The following is a 26561-nucleotide window of genomic DNA, read 5'->3' as shown; positions in this document are numbered from 1 at the left end:
TTATAAGCTATTTCTACTAGTTGGAATATAGACATTCCTCTTGCCCCATCCACCTTTTGTAGCTTTTTCCTTATGTCTGGGGCAGATCGTCCCATAAACAGCATATTGAACATTCTCTGATTAGTCTCTTCCTCTGGATTCAAATCAGTCCACTTTCTAGCTGTTTCACACAATCTGTCATAGAATGCTGAGGGGCTCTCATTGTTTTCCTGTTTGATATCATACAATTTTGCTAAGTTTTTAGGTTTCAGGACCCCATTTCATATACCATACAAAATTAATTGTTGATATTGTTTAATCATAGCCCTTCCTACACTGGTATTGGGATCCCATTCAGGATCACTTTTAGGCATGAACCTGGCAGGATCATCATTGGCATTCTGCCTCTGATTTTACTGCTCGGCTTTTTCCACCACCTACTGCCTTTCCTCTGAAGTAAAAAGAGTGCTTAACAGTGTCTTCATGTCTCCCCATGTAGGGTTATGATTGCTTATAATTGTATCCCCTAATTGATACATTTTGTCTGGGTTTTCCTGATACGATCTAACTGATTGTTTCCAATTTAAAAGGTCTGAAGTAGTAAATGGTACCTGCACAAACACTGGTAAGCCTTCCACTCCAACTGCTTGTTGGAGTGGTGCTTGTATTACAGGTGCACGAGCCCGAGTCCTTCCAGAGATTGGTGAAGAGTCCCTCTGAGTGGACTGTTCCCGTATTCCATCAGACTCGGTTTCATTATTCAACTTTTCCTGCTTAGTTCTTGGCACTAATAATTGAACATCCTCTGGCTCCTCATTACCTCTGATACATCCTTTCCCAATATCACATGCAGAACAACATCTCTGCTTCTTCTCCAACCTGTTTTTCAGCAAAACATATATACTATCAGGATCATTATTTATCAGTTTACATTTCTTTCTGATTTCATGATTATTCTGTAATGCAAAGAACAAATCAACATACAGTACTTCATCCCATTTATCCGTGCTCCTACAGAAAAGCATCAATTGTAGTACAGTATTATAATTTAAGGTTCCATTTTCAGGCCATTTTTCATCATCACCTAATTTGTACATTGGCCAGCACTGATTACAATGTTTTTGGAGTTCTTCTTTAGTTAGAGGATCCCCTCCAAATTTTCGCCAATTTTTCAGGATGCATCCTAAAGGAGTGCAGGGAGGTATCTCGTTAGAAGGATTTAAACCCATATCATTTCCTAGGAAAAACTTTGTTAACCAGGACTTCATGTACTCAGCAATTGAAGCATCTATGTACAAAAGTCTAAATAAGCTCCTGCTGTGGTCCTTTATGGGCATCTTATGCACAGCAATTTTAAAACAGACTGATACAGAAACCAGAATGAGGGACGTCTCCCTTTGCTAAAACAGATCGGTACCGAAAATGCTACTGCTGCATATCTTTCCTGATGCATCTTATGCAGAGCTCAGAACAAGAACAGATTCAGATTTTCCACTCACCAAGATTTCCTTCTCTGCAGTCCCCTGAAGATATCTTGTTAAATTCGCGTTGCACCATTGTGTCGCTTACTTCCCGACTGCAGGAGGGAGGCCGAAGGGAATCCCCAAACAAAGGTCGGTGCACGCTGGAATCCATTCGGACCACCGCTTCCCGTCAGGACAGCAAGATGATCCAGGCCAGGCCTTATGGCAGTCCCATCTGGGTCGCCAAAATGTTGTCTCACAAGCAGAGTTCATTACCCGGTGTGCAGCATCCAGTATCACACACAGAGCTGAGATATCAGTTTATTCCAAGTTTTGCGCAAGACTGGGTGCTAGGTGATAACTCCACAAAGCTAGCACACTGATTGTTCGAACAGGTATAATATTTATACAGTTTAGTTATACATATGCGTAAGCGACTACATAAAACAGTTTCTTATTGGTCTACTTTTCCATACCTTACTCTTAAAGCCACAGTACTACTTTAATGTTCTCTGCATGCTCAGAGGTGAGGGGTCTCTACTTGGGCCGGGGTCTCCGGCTCAAGGGGTGTGATTTTTAGTATTATAATGAGGACAGTTCACATAAGGGTGCTTCTTATCACACTTCTACTAATGAAGTCAGATTATTGTAACAATGTTTCACTCAGCTCACATATTTCTTCCGGATGTGTTTCAATCCCAAGGACAGTAATTCTTGATTAGCCATTCCACATTCCAGTATGAATCCCCCTTATCAGCTTTAGGTATGCCTTGGCCTTCCATCAGCTCTAGGGTACTTCTTACATCTGAATCTTCCCACACAGCTGTATAATACTGAATTGTAATTGACTATGTTTAATTGGCTACACCTGCACTTATGTCAGAGCAAACTGGTACCAGCAAGCCTGGCCTGGGCTTCCTGGGACTGTGAAGTAACCCCTGTACCCTCACTGCTCAGCTGCTCAAACTGACAGCTGGCAGGCTACCAGGACCCCAAACCTGCTGACCTCCTACAACCATGGGGACAAAACTTTTTGGATGCCACCAGTCTTAAAACAGCGCTATCCTTGATGCCATCTGAACCCTGTCAAGGCCACGGGCTCATCGTAACGCCTGGCCTAGCACATGTTCACCACAGGCTTCTCCCTCAGGCACAGGCAGGCTGTGAGGGAAACAGTAGTGGGTAGGGGAAAAATGGGAGCGACAGGTAAGAAACATACAGGGGCCAACGGGTTGTATAGTGAAGGCTAGGGGAAAGTGCACTCAGGGAGAGAAAAGCTGAGCGATGAAGAAGCACCGGTAACGCCTGTGAGCACGGCCGCCGTGAGGCAGCCCAGTGACCCATTTCTCTGCGCGCCACGCTCAAGATGGCGGCCGATACAACCCCAACCCCGCCACACTGTTCTCGCTTTCGATTGGCGAGGAGGGCTGGCAGTCTGTGATGCCAGCCAATCAGTCCGCCCGCTGCGGCCCCGAAGGCGGCGCTGCGGCCTGGCCCTGCTGGAGGGTGTTCTCCGGCTGTCGCAAGAGGTGAGGTGTGGAATGAGCCGCCTGGGCCCGTGCCTGAGCCCGCGGCCCCTCCTGCGTGGGCCCTGGGCGGCGCCGCGGTGGCTGCGCCGCGTCTCGGTGGCGGCCGGTCTGCGCCGGGGTCCGGCGGGCTCCAGTACCGCCTCTGTCGCAGGCATGGAGGAGCTGCTGAGTCGCTCCGTGCCGCCGCTGCCGCCCTACGAGACCAAGGAGAAGGCGCCGCCTCCGGCGGAGCTGCGCAGCGCGGAGTTCGTGCGGTACTACCGCGCCCTGGAGGCCGGGCCGCCCAGGGCCGAGCTCCTCACCCGCTTGGCCCGCGACTTCGGCGTGGACCACGGCCGGGTGGCAGAGTTCAGCGCCAAGGTGCTGCAGGCCCGGGAGCAGCAGAGGGAGCTGGGGGCCCTGCTGCAGGCCGAGGACCGGCTCCGCTACTACCTCAACCCCCAGTACCGGGGTCTCTTCCAGCACCTGGGCCGCCTTGAGGGCGGGCTGCGCTTCCTAGTGGAGCTGAGGGGCGACCTGGTGGAGGGGCTGGCGACCAAGGCGGTGGACGGGCCTCATGTCAAGGTGAGGGCTGGGCTGGGGGTGGGTTACTCTGAGAGGGAGTCGGGGGGAGGCCAGAGGGGATGTGGTTTGGGGCTTCCTACTCATGGTGCTACTCGTGGAGCCTCCACGTTGGGCTGAAGAGTGTCCCATGAACTTGATTCACAGTTGGCATCTCCATGGTGTGACTGTGGGAGGCTGGGCTGTGGGCTGTGAAGGGCTGGCGTTAGGGCAGTGGGGGAAGTGCCACACTGAAGCAGCATGACGTAGAATTGTAGAATCATTAAGGTTGGAAAAGATCTCTAGGATCATCTAGTCTAATCGTCAACCCAACACCTCCATGCCTACATAATACAGCTGATGTTGGGGCTGCCAAGCTGTGTCAGGAACTCACTGCAGGAGTGACGTGTAGAGGCTTGACTCCTGAGTCCGATACAGGGCCAAAAGTGACATAGCAGCCGTGTCATGCTAATGATGAAGAATATCAACAAGAGAAAGGGCGTGTCATGACTTAGCTCAGTAGTGCGTAGAAAATAGATGAGGTGAAACATCCACAGTGGTTACATGGCACAGCGAGGTGACGTGGTTGTGGAGGAAAGAATGACGTTGCAGATGACAGTGGCAGGACGTGACAGGACTTCCCAGAAGGCAATGAAGAAAGACAGCAAGTTGGTCAGATGCACTGACCATGACTTGTTTGTTGATATTCAGATACAAATTAAGTTTGACAAGAAAAGGATGTTTTTTATGTCAGTGCTGTCAAATAACCACAGTCATCACATAACTGAAGTAGCAACAGCATTGGTAAGATTCTACATCCGCTTGGATCATCTTAAGTAAAAACAGACTGAATTTGCAAAATTAGCAGGATAGAAATGTGTAAAACAGCTGAATGTACATGTGTCAAATAATACAGTATGTTCAGAAAGATTCTAAACCCATTTGAAAGTAGGAAAATATTGTCTGCAAAACTAAAGCTTCAATAAAAGGGCTGTCATAAGCATTCTGTTATGTCTTCTTAAAATATTTTTTTAAATGTTTGGGTTCATTGTATGACTGGGCTTGGTTCTGCATATCTGTTCTTGTAGTCTATTTTGTGCTTGTTGATCAGTTTTATTTTTCAAATGTTATATATTCAAAAATGAGAGTTGGTGATAAATAGCACATGAGCCAGGAAAGATTAAGCTAGAACTGGTTTGCATTGGTTTTTGTTTGTGACAGTATTGGCTGTAAGAATTTACCTTGGATACTGTTTCTTTTCAGTTTGGAGTTTCATTTAGGTCATTCTTACCGGTTTTCTACAGCAACCAAGACCTAGAACTATGTGCTATTCCAGTGTGCTGGTGTGTCTGGGAAAGGTGTTATGTCTTGCTTCTGAAATAAGTGTCTTGCTCGGCCTTTAAAATCTATCTGCTTGTACTGCAAGTAAGTGTCAGAATAACTACGAGCACCGAAGGGAGCACCCAACCCATAGGAAGTGTTGACAGTCTCTGCAACAGAGCTGATTATTAGCTGGTGCAAGTGGTTTGCGAGGAAGTGGTGTGAGGGTATGTGTTTTTAATTTGATACCTTAAGCTGTAGATGTGAGATACTGTATTACCTGTTCTGAGGCTAAATGTCAAGGACAGAGAAAACTATATGGCAGAATATTCAGGCTATAGATTGGGGAGGGGGTGTTGTTAGAGTTTCTTTTATTTTAATATAGAATTTGAGTCTTGAGTAGAGAACGATTCTCGTGATACAACATATATTTTGTGATCTTGTTGTGGACAATTTCAGAGTGGTTCTTTGCTGGTTTCCTTAATTGCAGGAAAGAGATGAAGAACGGTATAGAAAAGCTCTGGAACTTGGGATGGATGTTAACATGTCAGGATTCACTATTACATATGATGAATTCTTGTCTGTCTGAATTTCTTAAGGTATTCTTTTAGAACAAGAAGATGGAAATTACCTGGTGATTGTTTCTCCATTGGTTTCACTGTTCCTGAATCATTAACAAAATAGATGATGCACTGCAAACTGGTGCAGTATTGTCTTCAGTTACTCCCAAGTATACACATCTTCATAATGCCCTCAGTTGTCTTTCATAAATCACCTCTTAAGTTAAATTGATGTTTAAAATAAATTAAGAAATGCAAATGCCTAACTTACTCTGATTTTATGTAGCGCGTGACATGTGCATAGCTGCACCGCGCTCCAAAATATGTCTCATTATTAGACTTTTAAAGATTCTGAGCACTGAAGTCACTGAACTATTTTAGCAGTGTCCATTAAATCAGAAGTAATAGTGCCCTAGCTGTCAGGATCCAATGTAAGGCAAACTGGGTTGAAAAAGTTGACTTAGAAATTAGAGAAGAATGGTGACTGCCTTACTGGACAAATCCCATAGATCTTGAACATAAACCCTGGACGATGCATTGGAAATACATAAAATGACAGATTGTGCACAGAGAAGAAACATGCTGCAAATAAGGTTTAGTTAATATTTAAGTTAGTTATTAGAAGGCAGAATTGTCACCTAGAGCGAGATGGAGAAATTATAGGTATCCTCAGTGACAAGTCATTATGACATAGTAAATGTCTTTCTGTGGTTGTGTAAAAGATGATCAATACTCTTGACACAAGTTCCTTGATAATCAGATGGCAAAAATTTAGCGGTAAACTGTATTTTTGAAGCTATACAGCCTTTTTTTCCAAAGAGTCCACCAAAAATACATATAGGACATATGGTGAAGAGAAATTTTTCTTCATACTCTGTCCCAGAGCTGGGTTTTCTTTTCTATTAAATATACAAATCAATTATTACTATTGTAAGCCTCATGGATAATGTGAAGATGACCATTTAAAAAAACCAGTACTGGCACATAATACGTTGTTTGAAAAGTTAAATTACAGTAAAGCTGGACCTAATTCTTTCTCATGATGCTGTTTGAATTTTTTCCCTCTCTCTCTTACATTCTTTTCATGTGTTCTGTTCCTTCCTTCCACCAAAGGACACGCACGTTTTCCACTGTCTTTATAAACGAGTTGATTTTCTGATTGCAATGCACAGCGTGAAATTTGCTGAAAACCTGTTTCCTGAGTGTAGTTCTGCCTCTTCCTGTTCAGAACCCTCTCACCCACAGTACTTCTCTTTCTGTGCCAGCATTTTCCTCTTGAGATTTCTTATACTTTGCTTTCTTACTCAGTTTCAGCATTTGAAATATGGACTCTAGTGAAAAATTCACAGCATTATTATTTCAGGTAGCAAATAATTTACCTATTGCTTTTAAAATACTCTTCATCTTTCCATATGATATAGAAAAAGTCAGTGGGAGGTTCAAGTTGCTGGCAAAAGATAACGAAAAAGATAGCATTTTTGTCAAATTGACTTATAAATAAACCTGCTTCCATAATTAAGCAGTAGTTGGAGTGTGTCTGTAATCTTGTTGTTCTTGTATTGGTCTACTAGAAAAAAAGAAATATGATAATTGTTTCGGGTATTTTTCCCCTCATAACAGCCACTCCTAAACACAGAAAGGACCTAAAGTTGGACTTTTCCTTGAATTATTTTTTTTTCTTAAAACTTTCTCACAGATTTGAACATTGACCTTGGTATAATCAGGAAAAATGGTTTTAAATTTTAGTAGAGGAATTGGAAATGGTAGAACAGGCTTTAAGGGAGAATATTTTGTGTGTAGGCTGTACATGGCTTTTTGGCAAGGTGAAATATTTGTGGTGATAGATGTCTTACCTGCCCACATCTGCAGAAGGATGTATTTATTTCACCCAGTTGTACGGCCTTGAAAGAACTGTGGTCTCATTGATGAGGATTCATTAGTGGATTAGAGTATCTAATATGGCTATATGGAGAATCTGAATATTGAAAGTTTGTTCTAAAGATCTAAGAAGCCCTTAACTAGAGAAACAAATGAAAGTTAAAAGTTTTTCTATTAAAAAAGTGTTTGGTATTTACCTATCAAAAGTCCTGTATAGCCATTTCATTATTGTAGATTTGATTTAAATTCTAACATACATAAAGACAAATGTGCAACAAGAATTTTGTAACTTCTGTGTATGTGTATCTGTGCTGACAAGGAAATGTGGAAATAAAAGTAAATGGTTCTTCTTGATGCTGGAGGAAAATTACAGAGTGCATTATATGGCTTACCGGGATTTTGGTTTTGCCCAAACTTTCTAAAATCTTAGACAGTCCTTAGGTTTTACTTTGCATTTTGAAAGAACTATTAAAACAAGGATTACCCGCTGCTGTGTTGTAAATATAAAATATTTTTCTATTTCCTCAAAACATATCAGCACAGAAGCATCTTGGACTGTTAGATATTGGTTGATGAAGCATTTCTATTTTGTGTTTGTTCAACAGATTACAGTAAAATAACATACACAGGTGATTAAGTCACTTGAAAATGCTTGTGCACACTTTACTGATTGTCTAAATGAGCAAAAATGGGGGGGAAAAAAGGGAAATTTTTTTTTTTTTTTTTTAAGACATCAAACAATATAAAATACAAGAGCCAGGGAAGTTTTCAGCACTACCATTACCACTGCAGTAATTACTATTAGCAATAAAAAAGCAGAAGAACAGTCCCCTTTTATTTGTGTTGCACTATTGAATCCAGTTTTGCTGATGGGTATGTTTTTCAGTATCTCACCACGGGTACTCTGTATTTGTGAAAAAACCAAAAGCTAATTTGTCAAAAAACCAAAGACACCTTTAAACACATGGCAGTATCAGGGTAGGTCTATAAGTCAGTATACCCAGATGAAGCATATCAGGTTAAAAACTGTAAACATTCCAAAGCCATGGAAAAACTCGACTCTCATGAGGCTGGCAGAATACTTCTCTTGTAGCCCTGTCAGATATCTAACCAGCACCTAACAATAATGGAACCATCTGGTTGATACGCATGGAGTGTTAGTTACTGCTGTTTCATATTATGTTTATCTGTAAATATCGGCATATGAATTTTCATTTTAAGGGGTATTTTATTTTTGAGGGTATTTAGTTTGAGAGGGAAATTGAAATAGTTCCCTCAACAGAGAGGTGGTTTTTTGTAATAAAAAAACTTAATTTAAGTTTTTCATAAGAGTTTTCCTATTTGTTGCCCAATAAACAGAGACCTGATGTGAAGATTAAAAAGCCTGTCATTTGCTGTCTTGTAGCAAGAACACAGAATGAAAAAAAAAAAAATCAGCATTTATTATACTCGGCTAATAGAAACTGAAGTATAGCTGGTAATTTTAAATACTAATCTGAGTATGCCTTGTTGCTCAAATTTAAAATTGGAGTACTGAATAATAGATGTGTGCTTTTTTTTCTTTTTAATGAAATTTTGGAGATGTAATTTTATGACCAGAAAGCCCTCTGAAATGAAAATAAGAATTTATTTACCACTAAATTTACGAAAGAAGAGAACCTAACTTGAGACTGTCATTGTTGGAGTCAAGCGTTTCAGAAACTTAGCATGTACTATGATATTAAATACAACTCAGAATTTTGCTCAGGTGACTTGAATTAAACACAGTTTTGGATAGTATAAAGTGTTTTATGTCTTTCTACAGTAACAAGTTTTGTCAACATACACAGTTGCAGTTGGACTAGATTGTCGTAGGTCCCTTCCAACTGGAACTGTTCTAATTCTTTGGCTTGCATGCTGCCCTGTTGTTTTACAAAGCATTATTATTTACAACTGACAGATTATTTGAAATGAGTTGTAATTCCCCATAAACAATATTCCTTCCTTCCAAAATCATTACTGAAAGCACATCTGCTTCACTTTCTTCTTTGGTTACAATTGCATTGCTTTTCTACAGCTGTATCTTGGACCTAAAGTAGCTCTATAATGCATTCTGCATCTTGAAAAGTAGCCTTCAGTTCAGTTGGGCATCATTATGCCCCATCGTGTGGAGCACGCTTGCTAAACCTGTAGGTGCTTCAAGAAGCAAAATGCATCCCATTCCTATGTTTCCCACTTTTACCAGTATCTGTGTAGTGTAACTGGCTTTCTCCCCAGTCGCTCGTTGCCATCTGAGCCACGTTACTGCCAATAGATGCAGAGCAGTGTGTTCAAAATAATGACTAGCAGGAGTGCAGCCATCAGCAGTTTTCCCTCCTAGCTGCTAGACTGCAGTTTGAAATGGTGTTCCAAAAAGCAGATGGATGACAAGAGAGCCATAGGAATCTGTTAGTTTGACCCCAGATCTGACAACTCTAGCTTATTTTTCTGGCTTATAGTGTGCCCTTACAAAAGAAGACAAAACAAACAATCCTGAAATAGGTGGAGACTTTCACTGCACCAAGGGATATTTGACCAAAATGATTTATGGTTATTTTCTAAAAACTTCAGAGCTGTGTGGAAACAAGGATTCACAAGGGAAGTACCTTAAAGCTAGAAGAAGCAAAACAATCAGAATGTATTTGTTTAGGACACTTATACCTGTACAGTTCTAGAGGAAAAATGTGTTGAAAAAAAGAAGACAGACGCATCTGTGTGTGGGAAAGTACTTGAACTAAAATTCAGCTTTTCCCAGTAAAACTGTTGCTGATGCAAGCCTTGTTGAGGTTGCAGGCCAGCGCCTGCTCAGTTGTACTGCCCAGGAGTTGCAGTTCCTGCGTGATTTAGCCATGCCAGAAAGAGCCCTTTTTGTAGATGCTGTTCTGCAGACAATTCTGGGCACTTCTCAGTACAGCTTGTTTTACCTGCTGCTTGCTCTTTAATCCACTAGTCCAGAAGCATCAGCAAACACTTTTACCAGTATAGATTACAGCTACTCTAAATGGAGTTGAGTGATGTATTGTCAGAGTGCATCAAGTGTCGAATTGCCCTGAGCCAACAGTAATTATACAGTTTTCACAGTAATGTCATGTTACAGAAATAGTCTGCTCTTTCGAGGTAGTAGGGCAGCACAGGGTTAACATACATGTCCAGTAAGCCCCCCAAATCATCAGACTTGCTATAAATATGCAGTAGATCCATTTATTAGTCAGGGGAAGGTATTGCATACGTCCCTCTTAACTATCCTAGTTGCAAAGTTTTGACATAGCTAAGCTGGTCCTTTTTAATGTCATCTATTATGTTACTTCCCCCCCGCCCCCAGCTACTGTTGTGTAGGACAGTGTCACCGTGAGACAGAGAAGGCAAGAACATTTTCATCAAAGCGTCAGTGAAAAATTGTGAAGACTGTCCATTCCTAGGGTGGATTTCGTTTAATGTGATCCTTCATTTCTCTCAGTTCTTCAGTGGTACTGGTTGCAGATAGTCGCATATGTGTGGTTTTTGCAGAGGTTTCTTTTTATGCTGGTGCCATGCATTATGTGGCTTCCATTGTTCTCCAGTGGGGTTTGCTTACCCTATAAATGTTCTTAGGGTGAATTTTTTTGTATTGTTTCAGTTTCATATTCATTTAACAACTTTTTTTTTTTACTAGCATATGCAGGCTTGGTTCAGCCTTGTGGTACAAGTGCAGGTGGGAGTACAATTTGGCAGAAGACTTTCAGCGCAGTTTATTATATAACTGAAAGAGAGCTCTCCTGAGAAAGACCAACAAAAAAATAATTTACAAAGCTTAGGAGAGTTGACCTCACGGAGTAGTTCATGGATGCTCCCTGTATTTGGAACAATGCAATTGACATTTTCACTATTTGAAGTATGTGTCAATTTATGCTTCAAGAAGTAAGCTCTTCTTTTGTTACATATTTGAGGATGCTACTGAAAAAAATATAGAAGATAGCGTAAAATTTTCATGCATGACAGAATTCTTCTATGCAGATGAATGGCTTTTTTCTTCTAGATGGTTTTATAGTAGCCATTTTTGCGTAAACAAAGAGATGCCAAACTATTTCACTAAGACAACTTAGTAAGCACAGAAGGAGTAGGTAGGAAAAAAGGAAACTGATGGAAAATTTGACTCTGCACTTCAGGTATGGAAAAGAGCCAGGTTTTGTTAGGAATTTACCTTGCAGACTGCATGATTGTGGTCATTACTTACCATCAACTTTACTCTGGAGTTTTTATGGGAGGAGTTAATTTAATTATAAGTTTGGGTGGATTGGTGTAGATTGAAATATCTGATCACGGTTGGCTGCAAGCATAGTCAGGGTTTGAAAATTTTAGTTTCTCTAGGATGTTGAATTAAAGAATAAAACTGCCCTTTTCTTCAATCTTGGAATACTTGTAGCAGTTTCTTTGGCCAACAGGAACCTTCTTTAATGTGTGTCTCTTGATAAGGGTGTCTGCAACTTTCATTTTGCTAGGTTACAATAGGAAATATTTTTGCTTTATGAAAGTCCTCAGACTACATCTCAGCTTTGGAAAGATGTTTTAAGTAGTAAGTGTTTTTTCTGTTGTTTTGCTTAAATGTAGCAAGCTAAGTAAATTGGAGCATAATTTTTGTCTATGTTATGTACAGCAGTGGCTATTTAATGAAGGTCTGAATAGAAAGTGAGGAGGTTTTGTTTTTAAATAAATGGTTATTAAGTTAGTTTCAGGTAAGCCTACGTTTCTGATCAGGCTGTTGGTAAGTTGGTGCTGGTATCACACTGTGTCCTATATACAAAGCAAATGTAAGAAAGAAAAATAAACTCTAGAATCTCTTTAAGTGATATTCATGCTGTGCTGAGTTCAATAATACTTTCTAAACTAAAAGAATTTTAGACAGGAAAATCTTTAATAATATAGGCAGCAGGAAATTAGTAGGGAATATAAAATTCATTATTACAATGAATGTTTCTGAAAGTATTTGATATTTCAGTTGGCTTTAATTCTGTATCATACTGTTCCAGATCTGTTTTGATTTTTTAGTTCTGTAGTCCTATGCTGCCGCTTTTGTTTTTCTTGCTTAAAAATGTTCATACATACAGAGAATAAAAATTCTGTAAAGCCTATGGTTTTATCTGCATCCTGTTCAGACACTCATTTTCTAATTTATCATCCTGAGTGGTCATGTGCAGCTCCTGTGCTGAGTTGTACAATCCGTGCTAAAGTCCAAACTGAAGCATTTTTGTAGTTTACTGGTGCCTAAATGTGCCTGTATGTGTTCAAGTCACCTCCAGTAGATATGTTGTGTGCCTTGGAGATCTGTCAAAAGTAGAAAGTTCCATGTGTTAATCATGGTGCAGAATGTGCAGGAGTAAATAGCTATTCTATATCTTTCTTATAAAGAGCAATGGAAAAAATGTTTAATAAAGTAGAGATTACTAATAAAATATGGTAAGGAACTGGAAAATTTTAATTTGGTGAGTTGCTTTCTTATATTAATAAGCTAGTACTAATAGTCTTCCTAAGGCATGGACTGCTGAATACTCAGAAGAGATTCCAATGTAGAAAATTATAGTGAAATTCAAGTCCTTACCTTCATCAAATTTCCCGTTGTTTTTTTCATGGTATTTAAATCTGAGCACCTGTGCAACTGGACCTTATTGTCAAGACTGCTCAAATACATCTATTTATTGTCTGCTTTTCATCTACATTGTTTCGCATTATTTTCCGTTTCCCTGTATGCAGTTTACTATAGACAGTGTCTTTAAACATTTTCATTGTTTTAGTCCTGTGTGAGGAGAGCTGAACTATTATGTGGTTAATCTTCTCAAACAGATGCATTAGTTTCTTGAACTTCCCAGTGTTGTAGTTTGAACTGGATATTAGGAAATTTTACTTCACTGAAAGGGTTGTAAAGCATTGGAACAGGCTGCCCAGGGAAGTGGTTGAGTCGCCATCCCTGAAAGTATTTAAAAGACGTTTGGATGAGGTGCTTAGGGACATGGTGTAGTGGTAGTCTTGGTAGTGTTAGGTTTATGGTTGGACTTGATGATCTTAAAGGTCTTTTCCAACCTATATGATTCTGTGATTCTGTGATTTGAAATAATCAAGGTTATCTTTACTCACATTCGTATGTTCTACTTAGCTTATTTAGCAGATAAGTTCATCTTTCTTCTGTTTTCAGGAAATGAATGGAGTTCTAAAGAACATGCTTTCAGAGTGGTTCTCGACAGGATTCCTAAACTTGGAACGGGTCACTTGGCAATCACCTTGTGAAGTACTCCAGAAAATTAGTGAGTAAGTGCTAAAAGTTGCTAATGCTTGTTAATGAAAAGGTGATGAAATGCTTGTGACTGCACAGATCCACTGTTTTCAAGGTACTGCTTTTCAATACTGAACCATAGACAAAGTATAATTAAGGAATAGTTGCATTTAACACACTAAAGGGCACACTTTAAAAACGGAATTAAGTAAATGGCAAAGGGGATCATTTGTCCCATAATTTGATCCTTTAGCTCACGTACTGCACTTTTAGACTGCTGTCTTTTCTCCCAAGCTTCTCAGTTATTCTTCCCACATTCCCAGAGGTGCTGCTGTTACTTTTCCTACAAACCTAGATTCTTGCAGCAGTGCCTTCTTGCACTCCCTTTCCCCTCACAGGTGCTGCTGCTGCTATCTCCATCACCACTGCACCTTCTTCTCCCCTCAGTCTACACCAGCAGTGTTGGTGGAAAATCAATATTTAAGTCTGATGCAGCATGGGGTGCCCAACACTCAAGAGCATGTTTTACTTCTAACGTAGTGAGGCTCCCCTTTCTGGCTGGAACTGGTGAGGTGCACAGAATTACTTGTAAACTATATGTGAAGAGAGCACCTTGTTTTTTATGAACATTCCTTAGATCTACAACATTCATTTCTGAATTTCTGTCAAATATTGAAATTTGTAGTGATGAAGTTGAAGATGACTGAATCAAAGTTACGTTGTGTGGCATTTTGTCATATAAAAAGCTTGAAGAAAAAAGAATCTCTAAAGAGTTATGAAAGTACACGACTTAATGTTGATGAGACAAAGAAAAGAGATCTTATACAAACTAAATTAAAAAAAAAAAGTAATATTTTACTTAATCTTCAAGGTATTTTGGCAAACACACTAGACTTTCAATATGTAATAGAGAAAAGAATGTTTTGAATAATTGATTGAAGACATGGCTGTGGGAGTGCTAACAGACTACTTTGTACCTTAGGAAAACTAATTCCTTAGAGGTGTATTCAGACTCATTCCATGACTTAGTCATCTCAGTCGGGTATCCTATACTGAACAGAAAGTGCAAGTGAAATCTCAGATACATAATAAGCATATCCCCAAAAAACCTAGAGAGAGTGGGTATGCAGTATGGCTTTACAGTCTACTTTGTCACTGTTTGCTGATGAATTTTACTTTTTGCACTTACAGCCTGATTTTCCTTTTTTAATTGGAGAGTTTTGTCACTGACATCAATGGAAGAAGTACTGAGCTTGTAGGGTTGGCAGCTGACCTCTGTTTTTTAATTAAAAAAAAAAATAACTTTTTTTTTATTTTCTCATTGAGTTCTGAAGCTGTGCATCCTGTTAGAAACTGGGTTGATATGAAGCGTCGAGTTGGGTCATATAGAAGATGTTACTTTTTTTCTCACTGTGCAATCCCAGGAGAACCATTGATAGTCTTGCATGTTGCACTAACCAGTGATATCTCCAGCAACATCCAGGTACAGTCAATGATGCATTTAGTACACAGCAAAGTGTTCAAATGGCAATGTACTTCTTTTAAAATCTGTAATTCCTTATAATTTGGGAATATTTGGTTTTGTTTCATTTTTTTTAAGAGATGAGAGAATTGGCACTTAAAAATTACAGGGATATCCTGTGTATCTCCTGTGTTACGTAAGTTGAAATTTTGGGGTTTTGCTCAAGTGCAAGAAGAATAAGAAAAGAGAAGAAATATATAAGAAAAGATAGCAAATGAGATTAAAACTTCAAAGCGGTTATGATTGCCTCTGAAAATTTTAAACCACATTACAATTATTTCTTGCACTTGCTAATGGATAAGTAGCTCTTCTTTCTACTTTTTGATTAGATTTTTGTTGTTTCTCACAGAGGGTAATGAATAAAACAGTGGGGAAAAGTGTTAACACATTTGAAAGTTAAAAAGAACGGCCCCCTCCCCCATAATGATGGTAATAACTGCTACTAACTTTTTAAATTTTATTCTTATTTTCCCAGGCCATAGTGAAAGAAGTACTGCCTTTAGAAACAGAAGATACAGACAAAATTACAACAGCAATTTTCTACTCAATCAGTTTGACTCAGCAGGGACTGCAAGGTGTGGAACTTGGGACTTACCTCATCAAACGGGTTGTAAAAGAACTGCAGGTGGGTGCGGCAGGGTGTACTTAAGATGCTTTTTGGCCAATGTGCTCCTCTTACATTGCTGTTCTAGTTTCCGTTTTGTGTCATTGCTCAAGGCAAGGAACTGCTAGATCTTCTCCTACACTGGTAGCTTCTTACCAGATCAACCTTTGAAGATGTGTAAGGAGTAGGAAGAACACTTTCTGCTGCTGGTTAATGTCTGCCAGATGTAGATACTGTTACATAGTTGACATGTACTGCATGAATTACTTGTGTTTGCCTAATCATGTGCATTGGTTGCTTAAAAGTCAAATTAGTACATTTCTATTGAAGGTACCTTTCATATAGCTGTATTTTGCAATGTAGTGTATTATATGTTTCACTACTGCCTCTCAGTTGAGTGGCTGGGGCATTGTTAATGTATGCTAACAGGCTCCCTTCCAGGCCCCTGATCAACATGTTCTCTCTTCAGTGTAGCTGATGGTTCCTTTTTCAAAATCTTACACTTGCTCCAGTAACAAAAATACTGCTTGTACATTAATTAATTCTTTTTCTTGTTTGTTATATTGAATTGCCACTGGTTATGTATGCAGTTTGCATGCTTGCCTTGAATATGTCTCTTTAAAAAAAAAAAAAAAAAAGAGATTTCTTTGACCAGGCATTTCTTGCAATGTAGTAAAGAAGATGTAGTAAAGAAGATGAACATTTGAAAGTCACAGGAATCAGTTACTTTATGCAAGACAGTTCTATGAATTTATAGAATATCATTGCATGCTATGGGATTACTGTTAATAGTTTTAGGACTTCTTGTAGAACCTTCTTCCAAGCAACTGGGGAAAGGAATGAAAATTGATTAATTTATATATTGAGTGGTGTGAAAGAGACAAGTCACACTTCTGTGTTGAGTACATTATTTTATTTAATAGTCTTTACTACTTAAATTATTAACAAAGCTACCACTTAAAAGTAATGATCACTACTTGTGTTTATGTTCATTGTTCCAACATCTGGATTAGTAATGATGTCTGGAAAATTGTCTGTGATTTAGAACTTCAGTTTTACTTACAAAAATAACTTGAAATTGGATGCACCAAATTTCTGCTACTACAAAATGATTGATTAGTCAGCTACTGAATCATAGCTGGCTGCCCTGAAGTTTTTTATTTTATTTTATTTTGAATTGGTATTTTGGCTGAATTTTGTTCTTGCTTTCAGAAAGGCTTTTAGATTAATTGTCTAAAGTGCAGTAGTCCAGGTATAATTAGGTTGTGCCATCTGTCTGATCTTGACTGAGGGGAAATTGGAATAAATTCATGCAGTTATCTGCTTTCACATCTGAAAAATAATTTCTGGATAATTGTGTTGCTCTCATAAAATAACCCTATTGACAATGTATTTGTCTATCACTAAATTGCTTACAACACTAGAAGAGTTATGAGTGAGTTATAAAGGAAAATAGACATACCATACTTAGATAACCTACGTGCAAGTTCTAAAATTTGATGTGTCCAACAGAAGAATGTGTTTGTTATTTATACTTATGACAAAGTTTCTACATTTCAACGTTGTAAAATCCAGCCCTTCTTCAGTGTCATCAAATAAATGATGAATAGGAAATACTTTGGCTGAGATGCCTTTAAATACATTCTAATAATAAAATTATTGCCTCAAGCTTAAATAACTTATTTAATATTGAAAGCTAAGTGCTTTCCGTACAATGCCAAAGATGGAGGTCTTCCTCCCTACTTAAATTTCATACACTGCTTTAAGATGTTATGAAAAATGTGCTGTTATTAGTAAGGGTTTGTATGGCAAATTGGACATGTACTTAGTTCACTATGAAGTTGTAGCAAAACTTGAACTGCCTGTTTATATTTATTCTATACCTATATATATATATTAAAGGTACAACAACCTCCATGTATTGTCTCTACACCATTCCTTTTCTTGATGATAAACCTTGTTGGGGTACCACTGTAGGGCTAAAAAAGTTATGAAGGATAATCCAGGAGTGTTTATCTGTGATGGACGTGGTTCTCTAATAGTTTTTCTTCCACTCTTTGATGTTGTTAATAATTTTTTCTTTTCTCTTCTTCCCACTTTTTTCCCGCTCCTTCATGCTTTCTTCCTCTTCATTCCAAAGTATTGTTCTTGAATTTGTTGTCTTGAATTCTGCAAGAACCATCTCCCATTACATATTTTATATGTGTGAAGTGACTCTAAAGCATCGTACTGTTGTTATCAGGATTATTTGATGCACTTCTATAATGCCTAGTCATTCAGCTTTTGTTGTAAATGTTGTGACTCCCATCTCAGTGGACTTCACCTTTCAGTGGAGAGAAGCCCTGTGTATTTCAGCTTCAAAATATTTAGACTGTGAAATTTCTACAAAATTAGATTGTTCAGGGCAAAGGCAGGGCATATGATGAGTAATACTCTTGGCAACCTCTTTTACCTGTCTCCCAAAATTCTGGAAGTCCTATTCCAGTGCATTAATTGCACACATGTGCTCTCTTTCTCGCTGGTCAGGTGTAAGCAAAGGACTTTCCAAGGTTGTCTGTTCAGGTTGGACATAATTCTTTGGAGCAGCATTATAGTCACTTACTTTAAAAGGGGCAAATGGTATAGCAGTAGTGCTGAGTTGACTTGGTGACAGCAGCTGAAACAATATAGCCTCAGCAAAAAAACCTTGGGTCAAAAATTACATCTTATTAAGCAAGCTTCCAGCAGCCTTTGTAAAAATAGATAGTTGAGGTCTCTGATAGGAAGAGGATTTTTTATATAACCTATGGATGGCTTTGCAATAAACAAATCTTTAAATAAAGTGCTGCTAAATTGCCAAGTGTTCCAGGTTACATAAATTGAGACTCTCTTTAATTTAACTGATAATAAAATGCTTTGGGAAGAGGAGACCATTTGAAGAGGTTGAAGATTTTGTTTTTCTTTATATTTGAATCGTTGATGATTAATACACTTTTATAACTTGCCATTTGTTTGAGTTAACTTTTGTGGACATCTGTTTGATCTGCAGAATGTTATTTGATTTGTATTTTCCCAAGGCACTGCAAACTCTTAAAACTTTTTTTATCCTCTAGTAAAAATCCTTTATCTGACTTTGCCTTAACTTAACCTGCTCTGACACTTCTACTTGTAAGTGCCATTGTAACCTCAAAACTGAATTCTCAGCTGTCATTCTTCATAAGGAAAACTCCAAATAGGACCTGTCATGAATGTATATCACTAGATCAGAAAAAGACATGCACTAAGTTAGAAATATGCTAATAGCCACTCTTTTTTTTCATCATTGAAGCCTTTATTTGGCAAGATTTTTAAAACCTGTACTGAAACATTGATCTAGCAGGTATCTGTACTATAAAGTTATGTCTATAAATTCAGTTGGTACCAGATTCCTTAAAACAAAATCTCATTAATGGGCAATTAAGATAGAGCTTAATTTTTTAGAAATCTTCTTGCTGTTTCACCTGAACTGGTCACATACGCTGCTACACATGAACATGGGTAGGGTAGCACTTCTCACCTTCAAAGAATGTCAAGTACAGATTCCCTCATGAAAGTATTTCTTGCAAATGGGTTTTTATTAGGACCGTTAGGAAAACTGCAGCAGTAGAGGCTCTGGTGAAGATTACAACCCTCAATGTTAAGCACTGTTAGTTTGAGGCACTGCATAGAAGTTAATGGCCCCTGCTTTTGAGTCTTTCACTAATTTAAGCAGATGGAGGACGTATGAAGTTGAGTCACAGAAATGGGTCCTCAGTTTCATCTCTTTATATGTGCACAGTTAGCAGTTTGAATCCTTAATATCTACCTAGACATTATGATTTGGCATTTGCCACAGGTATTATAATATAATTGGGTAAAGGGGAGGGATATAACGGAGATCAGAATCGCACCTCAGGGATCTAGCTTGTGTCGCATACAAAGGGCATCCTGGGAGAAAGTATGCTGCTCTAAATAGGAGATTTTTTTTTTTTTTGGTAGTTGCTTGACAAAAGTTTGCTACACAAATAATTTAGAAGGGTGCTTTAAACAGGCTTCTACTGTTATCTGAGCATCTCCTGTTTGGATTATTTTTGGGCAAGCAGTGGGTTGAATTCATTAGTCCACCGATACCACTTTCGTCCCAGTTCTCCCTGTACAAATCTGAGAATAGGCTACCTATGCATTCTGTGTAGTCTCTTAGTTATATTAATGTATATAAAGCAGGGAGCAGACAACAGAAATAATCTCTTGTATTTCTTAAATTTACGCTTGTATTGTTCCCAGAAATGAATTGGATTTTGAAACAATTTCAGACAACCAGTAAGAAAACAAACAAACCCCAAATTAGGTGCTGGAAAACAAGCAGGCAGTTGCATTTCTAGCAAGCTGATAGGTGCTGGTGAATGCGTAGACAGATAGATTTCTCATTAGACAGACATTTAATTCAGAATGTGTTTATAGCCACTCTGAATGGTCTGTAGCTCCGCAGAAGGTACATCATAGCAATTCAGTCTGCAGATGACAGACACAGATAACTGTGGTGAAGCCTTTGAGAAAACTGCTTAGAATTTTATAGCCTGTGGCATTTGGGGAAGAAAACTGATAGCTTCTATGTGACTCAATAGAATGCTTAACAATTGGTGGCAGATTTTAGCTTTCTGGTTGGGCTGTTGATAATTGCTACCTTAATTTGATCTAGGTGACCTGGGGAGATCATAATTTCCAAAACAGGCTTTGCTTTCATTGATGAAAAATGTGACCTTCGACTACAGCTTTCAGAGTGCAGGACAGTTTCAGATGAGATATGGATAATAGGAGAAATCTGCGCTCTTCTGCAATGAAAAAAAAAAAAAACCAACAAAAAAACTAAAAGACGACCAAAACCAGAAATCTACCCTTAAACAAAATGAGCAGCTGTTTCTTAATGGTGTGTGGGTTTCTGACAAGAAAATAAACATTAATGGATCTCTACCAATAGCCTTAGAAACTAGCACATCAATTTAGCAACAACATAAATGTAAACAGTTCGCTGCATCTATTTATTTTTTTACAAGAAATGGCTGCCTCAGATAAGCTCCTAAACTCAATCATTTATCAGATATGTAGTAGTCTGTACTGTAGCTTCAAAATGGGGTCACTTTCCCATGTCTGACCTGTCCTAAGAAGTAAAAAATATGCACAATTTCCCATTTTGTATTTATTAATAGCATAGGAGCTACTAAATTCCTGATAAATATTTTGGGTTGGGCTTAGTGAACAGGTCACTCCTGAAAGTAAATGATAAACAAAGAGCAGTCAACATCACAAGGAAGCAAAATGTCAGTTAATTAGGAACTTTGCAGTGGTTATGTCCTGGTTTTGGCTGGGATAGAGTTAATTTTCTTCCTAGTAGCTAATATAGTGCTGTGTTTTGGATTTAGTATGAGAATAGTGTTGATAACACACTGATGTTTCCTAGCTACTAGGAAGAAAATTAACTCTATCCCAGCCGAAACCAGGACAGGTTATTATTAACACACAAATACGGGAAGAAATTCTTCATTCTCACTTCTGTCATTGTGGATGGTGCATAGGTACCCTCTCGGCTTTGCAAGCTGTGAGATGAGATTGGTATTGTTACCTGATGAAAGCAATGGGCATGGCTCAGACGCTGTGTGAAAAGCAGTGTTTATTAGCTCTGTTCAGTAGCAAAATAGTATTTTCAAACACTGTGGTTTCTTAGCAGAGATGATGCAGAAGAATTCCAGACTTGACTTTGTGGTAAGCAGTCTTTTCTCTTGGTCCAATCAGTTTTTCCTTTTACCTGAAAGAAGAGTTTCTGCTTCTCAAATTTCAACATTACTTTCCTTCTTCCCCTCTCAGGTTTTAACCCCAAACATCTGTGAAGAATTCATGAAAGAGACCTAAGCAATATATTCTCAAAGGCACTATCTTTTGTAGGATGAGTAATATAGTTAGGAAAAACGGAAAACCTTTAAGGAATGTAATCCCATCTTCGGGTCAAAAAGAAGCACATCTGGTATTCCTTGAATCCCTACCTAGAGGAAAATAACCTCTAACAACCTTTTTCTTTCTCTCTCTCTTCCCCCCCCCCCCCCTTCTTTTTCACCCCCACTGCACAATAGTAACATCTGTACTCCCTCTAGCAGCACATCTAGGATTTCTCATTGATAGGTCATTAATTTGAAAACTTTCACCGATTTATCCCTGTCTCTTGTGTTCTCTGTGTTATGGACTGAAGATGAACTTTAAAGCACAACAGGGAATGAAGACATAGAACAATTAAACCCCATTTTGAAATCCAGGGTCTTTTGGGGGGAGCTTGCTGCTGCCTAAGGAAGCTGACGTGAAAAGGGTCCTTCTCATTACAGATTACAGGTTTGCGTTTCTGTACCTTAAGGTTCATTTGCAGGTCTGTCACATCCTAGACAGTTGTTGAGTTGTCATCCATCATGATTGTGTGGACAGGGAGAAGGGTCCTAGGCCATTGAAGCTTCAGAAGGGAGTTGTGGCCCTCCCTTCTGGGCAGAAATTCATCTAGCCACAGTAAGACCGGACATGCAAAAGGTCAAATTACCTTCCAGCAGACTGTCTCAGCAGCTAAGCTACGGCTGGTTACAGTAGAGTCACCACCACTCAGCTTTCAGTGCGCTGATGGCGAAATGAAGGTAGCCAGTGATGCTGCTCATTACTATCTTCACAAAACTGAAAGCTATCAGCTTTTTCTCCAGGAACAAATATCTTAAAGTTATTTTTTTCAGTAGCCTTTAAAAATTTACTTCTGTGCCGCCTTTCTCCCTCCTCCTTCTCCAGGAGATCTGTGGTTTTGTGCTAGTAATGTTGTTTTTGGTGGGAGCTAGTGTTCAATCAAGGAAAGCGTAGATGACAAGGAGGGCATCTGAGCATAGCTCTCCTCTACCATACTAATTAAGATCCTGCTGCTTTAAAGAAAAGTGGATTCCAAATGTGATGATTAGGTATACTCCTTGATTCAGAAACCCTACGAGGAGGTGGATGAAAGGTGATCAAAGGAAGATTTAGTGAGTGCATTTGATTCTGTATTCAAATTTTATAAAGTTATTTTGAATTGATTTGTGGATAAATAGTCTTTATATCCATGGGGAAGTATATAGCATGGGATTGGGAATGGAAAGATTTTTGAAGTGTATGGAGTTGCTTTGTTCTGTTCTCATTTTTGCCCTTTTTCTGCTCCCAAATATATTTTTTTTCATTTACTGTGGTCATTGCTCTCTTTTTCAAAAGCAGAGGGGAAACTTTTCTAAAAAGGCTGAACTGTCTACTCCAAGAAACATTCTTTTAATTAAAATGTATGTTCTATATCTGTGCCTCTTGTAGCCATGGTCTGCAGTAAGAGCACAACCCTAATAAACTATTTTGGTTTTATAAATGCTGTATTCTCTAAAATTGTACAAAGAGGTGCTAAGACAGCCGCAGAAATTTTCTTCCACAGACATCTCTTTACGTCAATTTCCAAATAATATTTTTTCTTTTATGAAATGCATACATGATGAAACCTGATACTTGTATTTCACAGATCTTGTTACAGACTTATGCTTCAGAATTACTTTTAAAAATAAAATATCATCATGCTCTTTAGTGGAGACTTGAAAAAGTCACAGGAGATCAACGCTTTACTAGTATTGCATTATCTGACCATGGTAGCTATAACAGTGGAGAACATGATACAGTCAGGATCTCCTGGTCTCCCTGATTACATAAATGTTTGTTTTGTTCAGTAAGATACAGAAATGAGTGTTTTTGTGAAATAATTTGCTTTTTGCTTTCTTCAGTTCTCTAAGGAGATGAAATGGGGTATTTCTTTGTAACTTGGTCTGCCTTTCTTGTTCCTGTCTGGTCCCAAAAGAAGAATTCTTTGACTTGCATAGCTGCGTAATGGTCAAAGAACTTCAGATAAGGAAAGCAAGTGAGGTTATTCAGTTTATGCAGTTATAAGTCACAAAACTGAAGAGGTGGTAGATCTGAGCTGGCTGGTGTATCGTAGTGCTGGAAGCCAGCAGAACAGCAGTAACCTATTTGGGAAGCTCTGTGTGGGAAGGGAAAAGATGCTGTAAATAACCAGCTGAATATTATTCCACTTATTGAAGTTATTGGAAATGGTGCTTGGCTCCAGCCTGTAACGGAGGTATGCCAGGCCTGCGTTCCCTGGCTTCTGCGTCCTCATGAAACAGAATGCAGATGGCAGCGTTGTGTGGAGCACAGCGGTACCTGAGGATGCAACAGCGCAGGTGCAATACAAACAACCTAGCAGCATGCGTTCCATTAACATTTGCTAGTGTAAGGTAGCATCTGAGCGATGATGACTTTTTAATGGTTATCTGGGTAATACTCAAAGTACAAAAAACGCGTTTTGTAGTCATTTAAAGACAATTTTCTGTTGACATTAAGATGCTTCTGTAATGTTGATAAATGTCTCTGTTCTTACCACTGCTGCCTATATGAACAGTAATTAAAACAACACTGTGGTTGTTTCAGTTCAGCTCTGTCTTCCCTCTGTTCCTTGCCCCCCTGCTCCTTCAGTAGGGTTGACTTGGATGTCATTTTTGTTAATTCCAAGTGACAGTGAGTTTCACAACCTTCTCTATTCTTCACGTTGGTGTGCCCCAAAACTAACACATAGGTTTCTTTATGTATGTTTTGCTTTACATGATTACGTAGTTAACAGTTTTTACTCATAAATTAGTAGTAGAGGAGAAGCTTTATTATGTTAAAACAATTATTAAACTATGATTAATTTTTTTTTACTGTAGGTATGTATTTCTTATCTTGCTATTTTATCAGTGTAGTGTATAGTTTGGGAGTAGCATGAAAAGTAGCTGACCTGCGTAAAGAACCTTTTTCAAAACTTCAGGAAATACTTCATTCCATAAAAATCTAGAAGTTGTACCTCTCCTGATTTTACAGTAGACTGAAATAATAAACTGCATTTGATTAAAAAAGAGATAGTTATGTATGAAAAATAAATCGTATTTAAAAGGTTTTGGAAACTTACATGTTTGTTTTCTTAAAAAAACTTTACTCTTCTGAATAACTTCTTTATGGCGTGTGATTGTATTTGTTTATTTCTGTGTATAAAGTGATATACCAGAATGTAGTGTTGGTAAGTACTGTAATACGTACTTTTAAATAGTTTATGTGTGTGGACTGTAATTGAGTCAGTGTTAAAATTTTCTTCATTCTCCAAGTGCTTTCTAGTCACTACCCTATTACTGGCAGGGTGATTTTTTTTTTTTTTTTTTTTTTGGTCTAGGTGTATCACTTAATTCTCAGAATCCCTAGTCTTCACTTGACATGGAGTAAAGGGTATGAGCTGTTCTTTCACTCAAACTTCTCATTGTCGATCATGACAAAACTCATGATTTTTTTTCCTCTCCTTTTGTCTGCAGAAAGAACTTCCTCAGATAAAAGCTTTTTCCACTCTTTCACCTATCCCGGGATTCACAAAATGGCTTGTTGGTCTCCTCTCCTCACAAACAAAAGAACTGGCAAGAAATGAACTTTTTACAGAATCAGAATGGCAAGAAATCTCTGAGATCACAGGAGACTCTACTACCGAAACACTAAAGAAACTCTTAAATAACAATGAATGGGTGAGATCAGAAAAACTAGTTAAAGGGCTGCATTCACCATTTATGAGACTCTGTGCTTGGTATTTGTATGGAGAGAAACATCGTGGCTATGCTCTTAATCCGGTAGCAAATTTTCATCTTCAGAATGGCTCTGTGATGTGGCGGATAAACTGGATGGCGGACACAAGCCCTCGGGGCATTGCTGCTTCTTGTGGCATGATGGTAAACTACCGGTATTTCTTAGAGGATACAGCCAGTAATAGTGCAGCATACCTGGGGACTAAACAAATTAAAGCCTCAGAGCAGGTTCTTTCCTTGGTGTCTCAGTTCCAGCAAAACAGCAAGCTTTAATTAAATGTTATTAAAACTAAGAACAAGTGTTCCTCACCTTTAAAAAGCTGTAATATTTTGCAGTGTCTATATTTAAATGAGAATGTCCATTATAAAACAAATTTACTCAGCACAGCAGGATGCCAAGTTATCTAGATTATCAGTTGTCTTGCTTACATTGCCATATATTCAAAACCTAATTTGCTGTGATTGAGTCACTGTAATTTCTAGACATCTGTTACGTACAAATGGGTTGGAGGTATGTATTAAAGGGTGAGTAAAATTCTCTCAATCAGTTACAACTCAGTGGTAACTTGAATGGAAAATACTTGAGCCGTACCATTATTCTGTTGATAATAAACCTGTATAAACCGTGTCTTCAAAAGGAGCTGCACGTATTTGTCATAATACTAACTATAGATAGTTCAGGACCAAAGTACCTGAAAAGAAGTACTGAATGAAGGTAAATTTTTGGTCAAATGTATTAGCAAAACAGTAATCTACAATTTTATTTCAATAATATCTGTCTTTTTCTCCCTCAAAACCTCACATAAAACCTCTTTGTATTTTCCTTTTTCAAACCCACTAAAAATCTCACTGAATCCTTGCTTTGCTGGAGCATGGAAAAGCCTTGCATTAATATTGTTGAAAAATCAGGATGTCTCAGTGCAGCAGGTATGTAGTATTATATTGCCACTCTTGTCTGCTAAAATATAATGAGCAAGAAGGAAGCGTTCAAATAGGAGAGGGGAATAAGAGAGACGGATACTTAGGGATCAGTTGGGAAGTTTCCCAGTATGTATATTATACTTTGGCTCTGGTAATTTTTTAAGTTGATAAAGAGCTTTTCTAATAAAGAGGTAGGTGTGACCTGTAAACCAATAAAATAAACTTTCTCGATAAATCATGTCTTGTGTATTTCAGCATGTACCTTCCTTCACTTAACAGCCCTCCTTGATAACAGTATCA

At 38.5% G+C, this 26561-nt stretch overlaps 1 protein-coding gene across 1 annotated transcript; it reads left to right on the top strand.

The window, feature by feature from the left end:
• The first annotated feature begins 2918 nt into the window (after positions 1-2918).
• Positions 2919-26511, top strand: MLYCD (malonyl-CoA decarboxylase). Its single transcript, XM_072873399.1, has 5 exons — positions 2919-3535; positions 13454-13566; positions 14858-15014; positions 15529-15678; positions 25080-26511. The coding sequence occupies exons 1-5, from the start codon at positions 2984-2986 to the stop codon at positions 25611-25613; spliced, it is 1506 nt and encodes a 501-aa protein (XP_072729500.1). The 5' UTR covers positions 2919-2983; the 3' UTR covers positions 25614-26511.
• The last annotated feature ends 50 nt before the right edge of the window (positions 26512-26561 follow it).

Source organism: Ciconia boyciana, chromosome 9, assembly GCF_034638445.1.
Source record: "Ciconia boyciana chromosome 9, ASM3463844v1, whole genome shotgun sequence".
Taxonomy (NCBI): domain Eukaryota; kingdom Metazoa; phylum Chordata; class Aves; order Ciconiiformes; family Ciconiidae; genus Ciconia; species Ciconia boyciana.
Note: the sequence above shows the minus strand (reverse complement) of the source record. Positions and strands in the feature narration are given on the sequence as shown.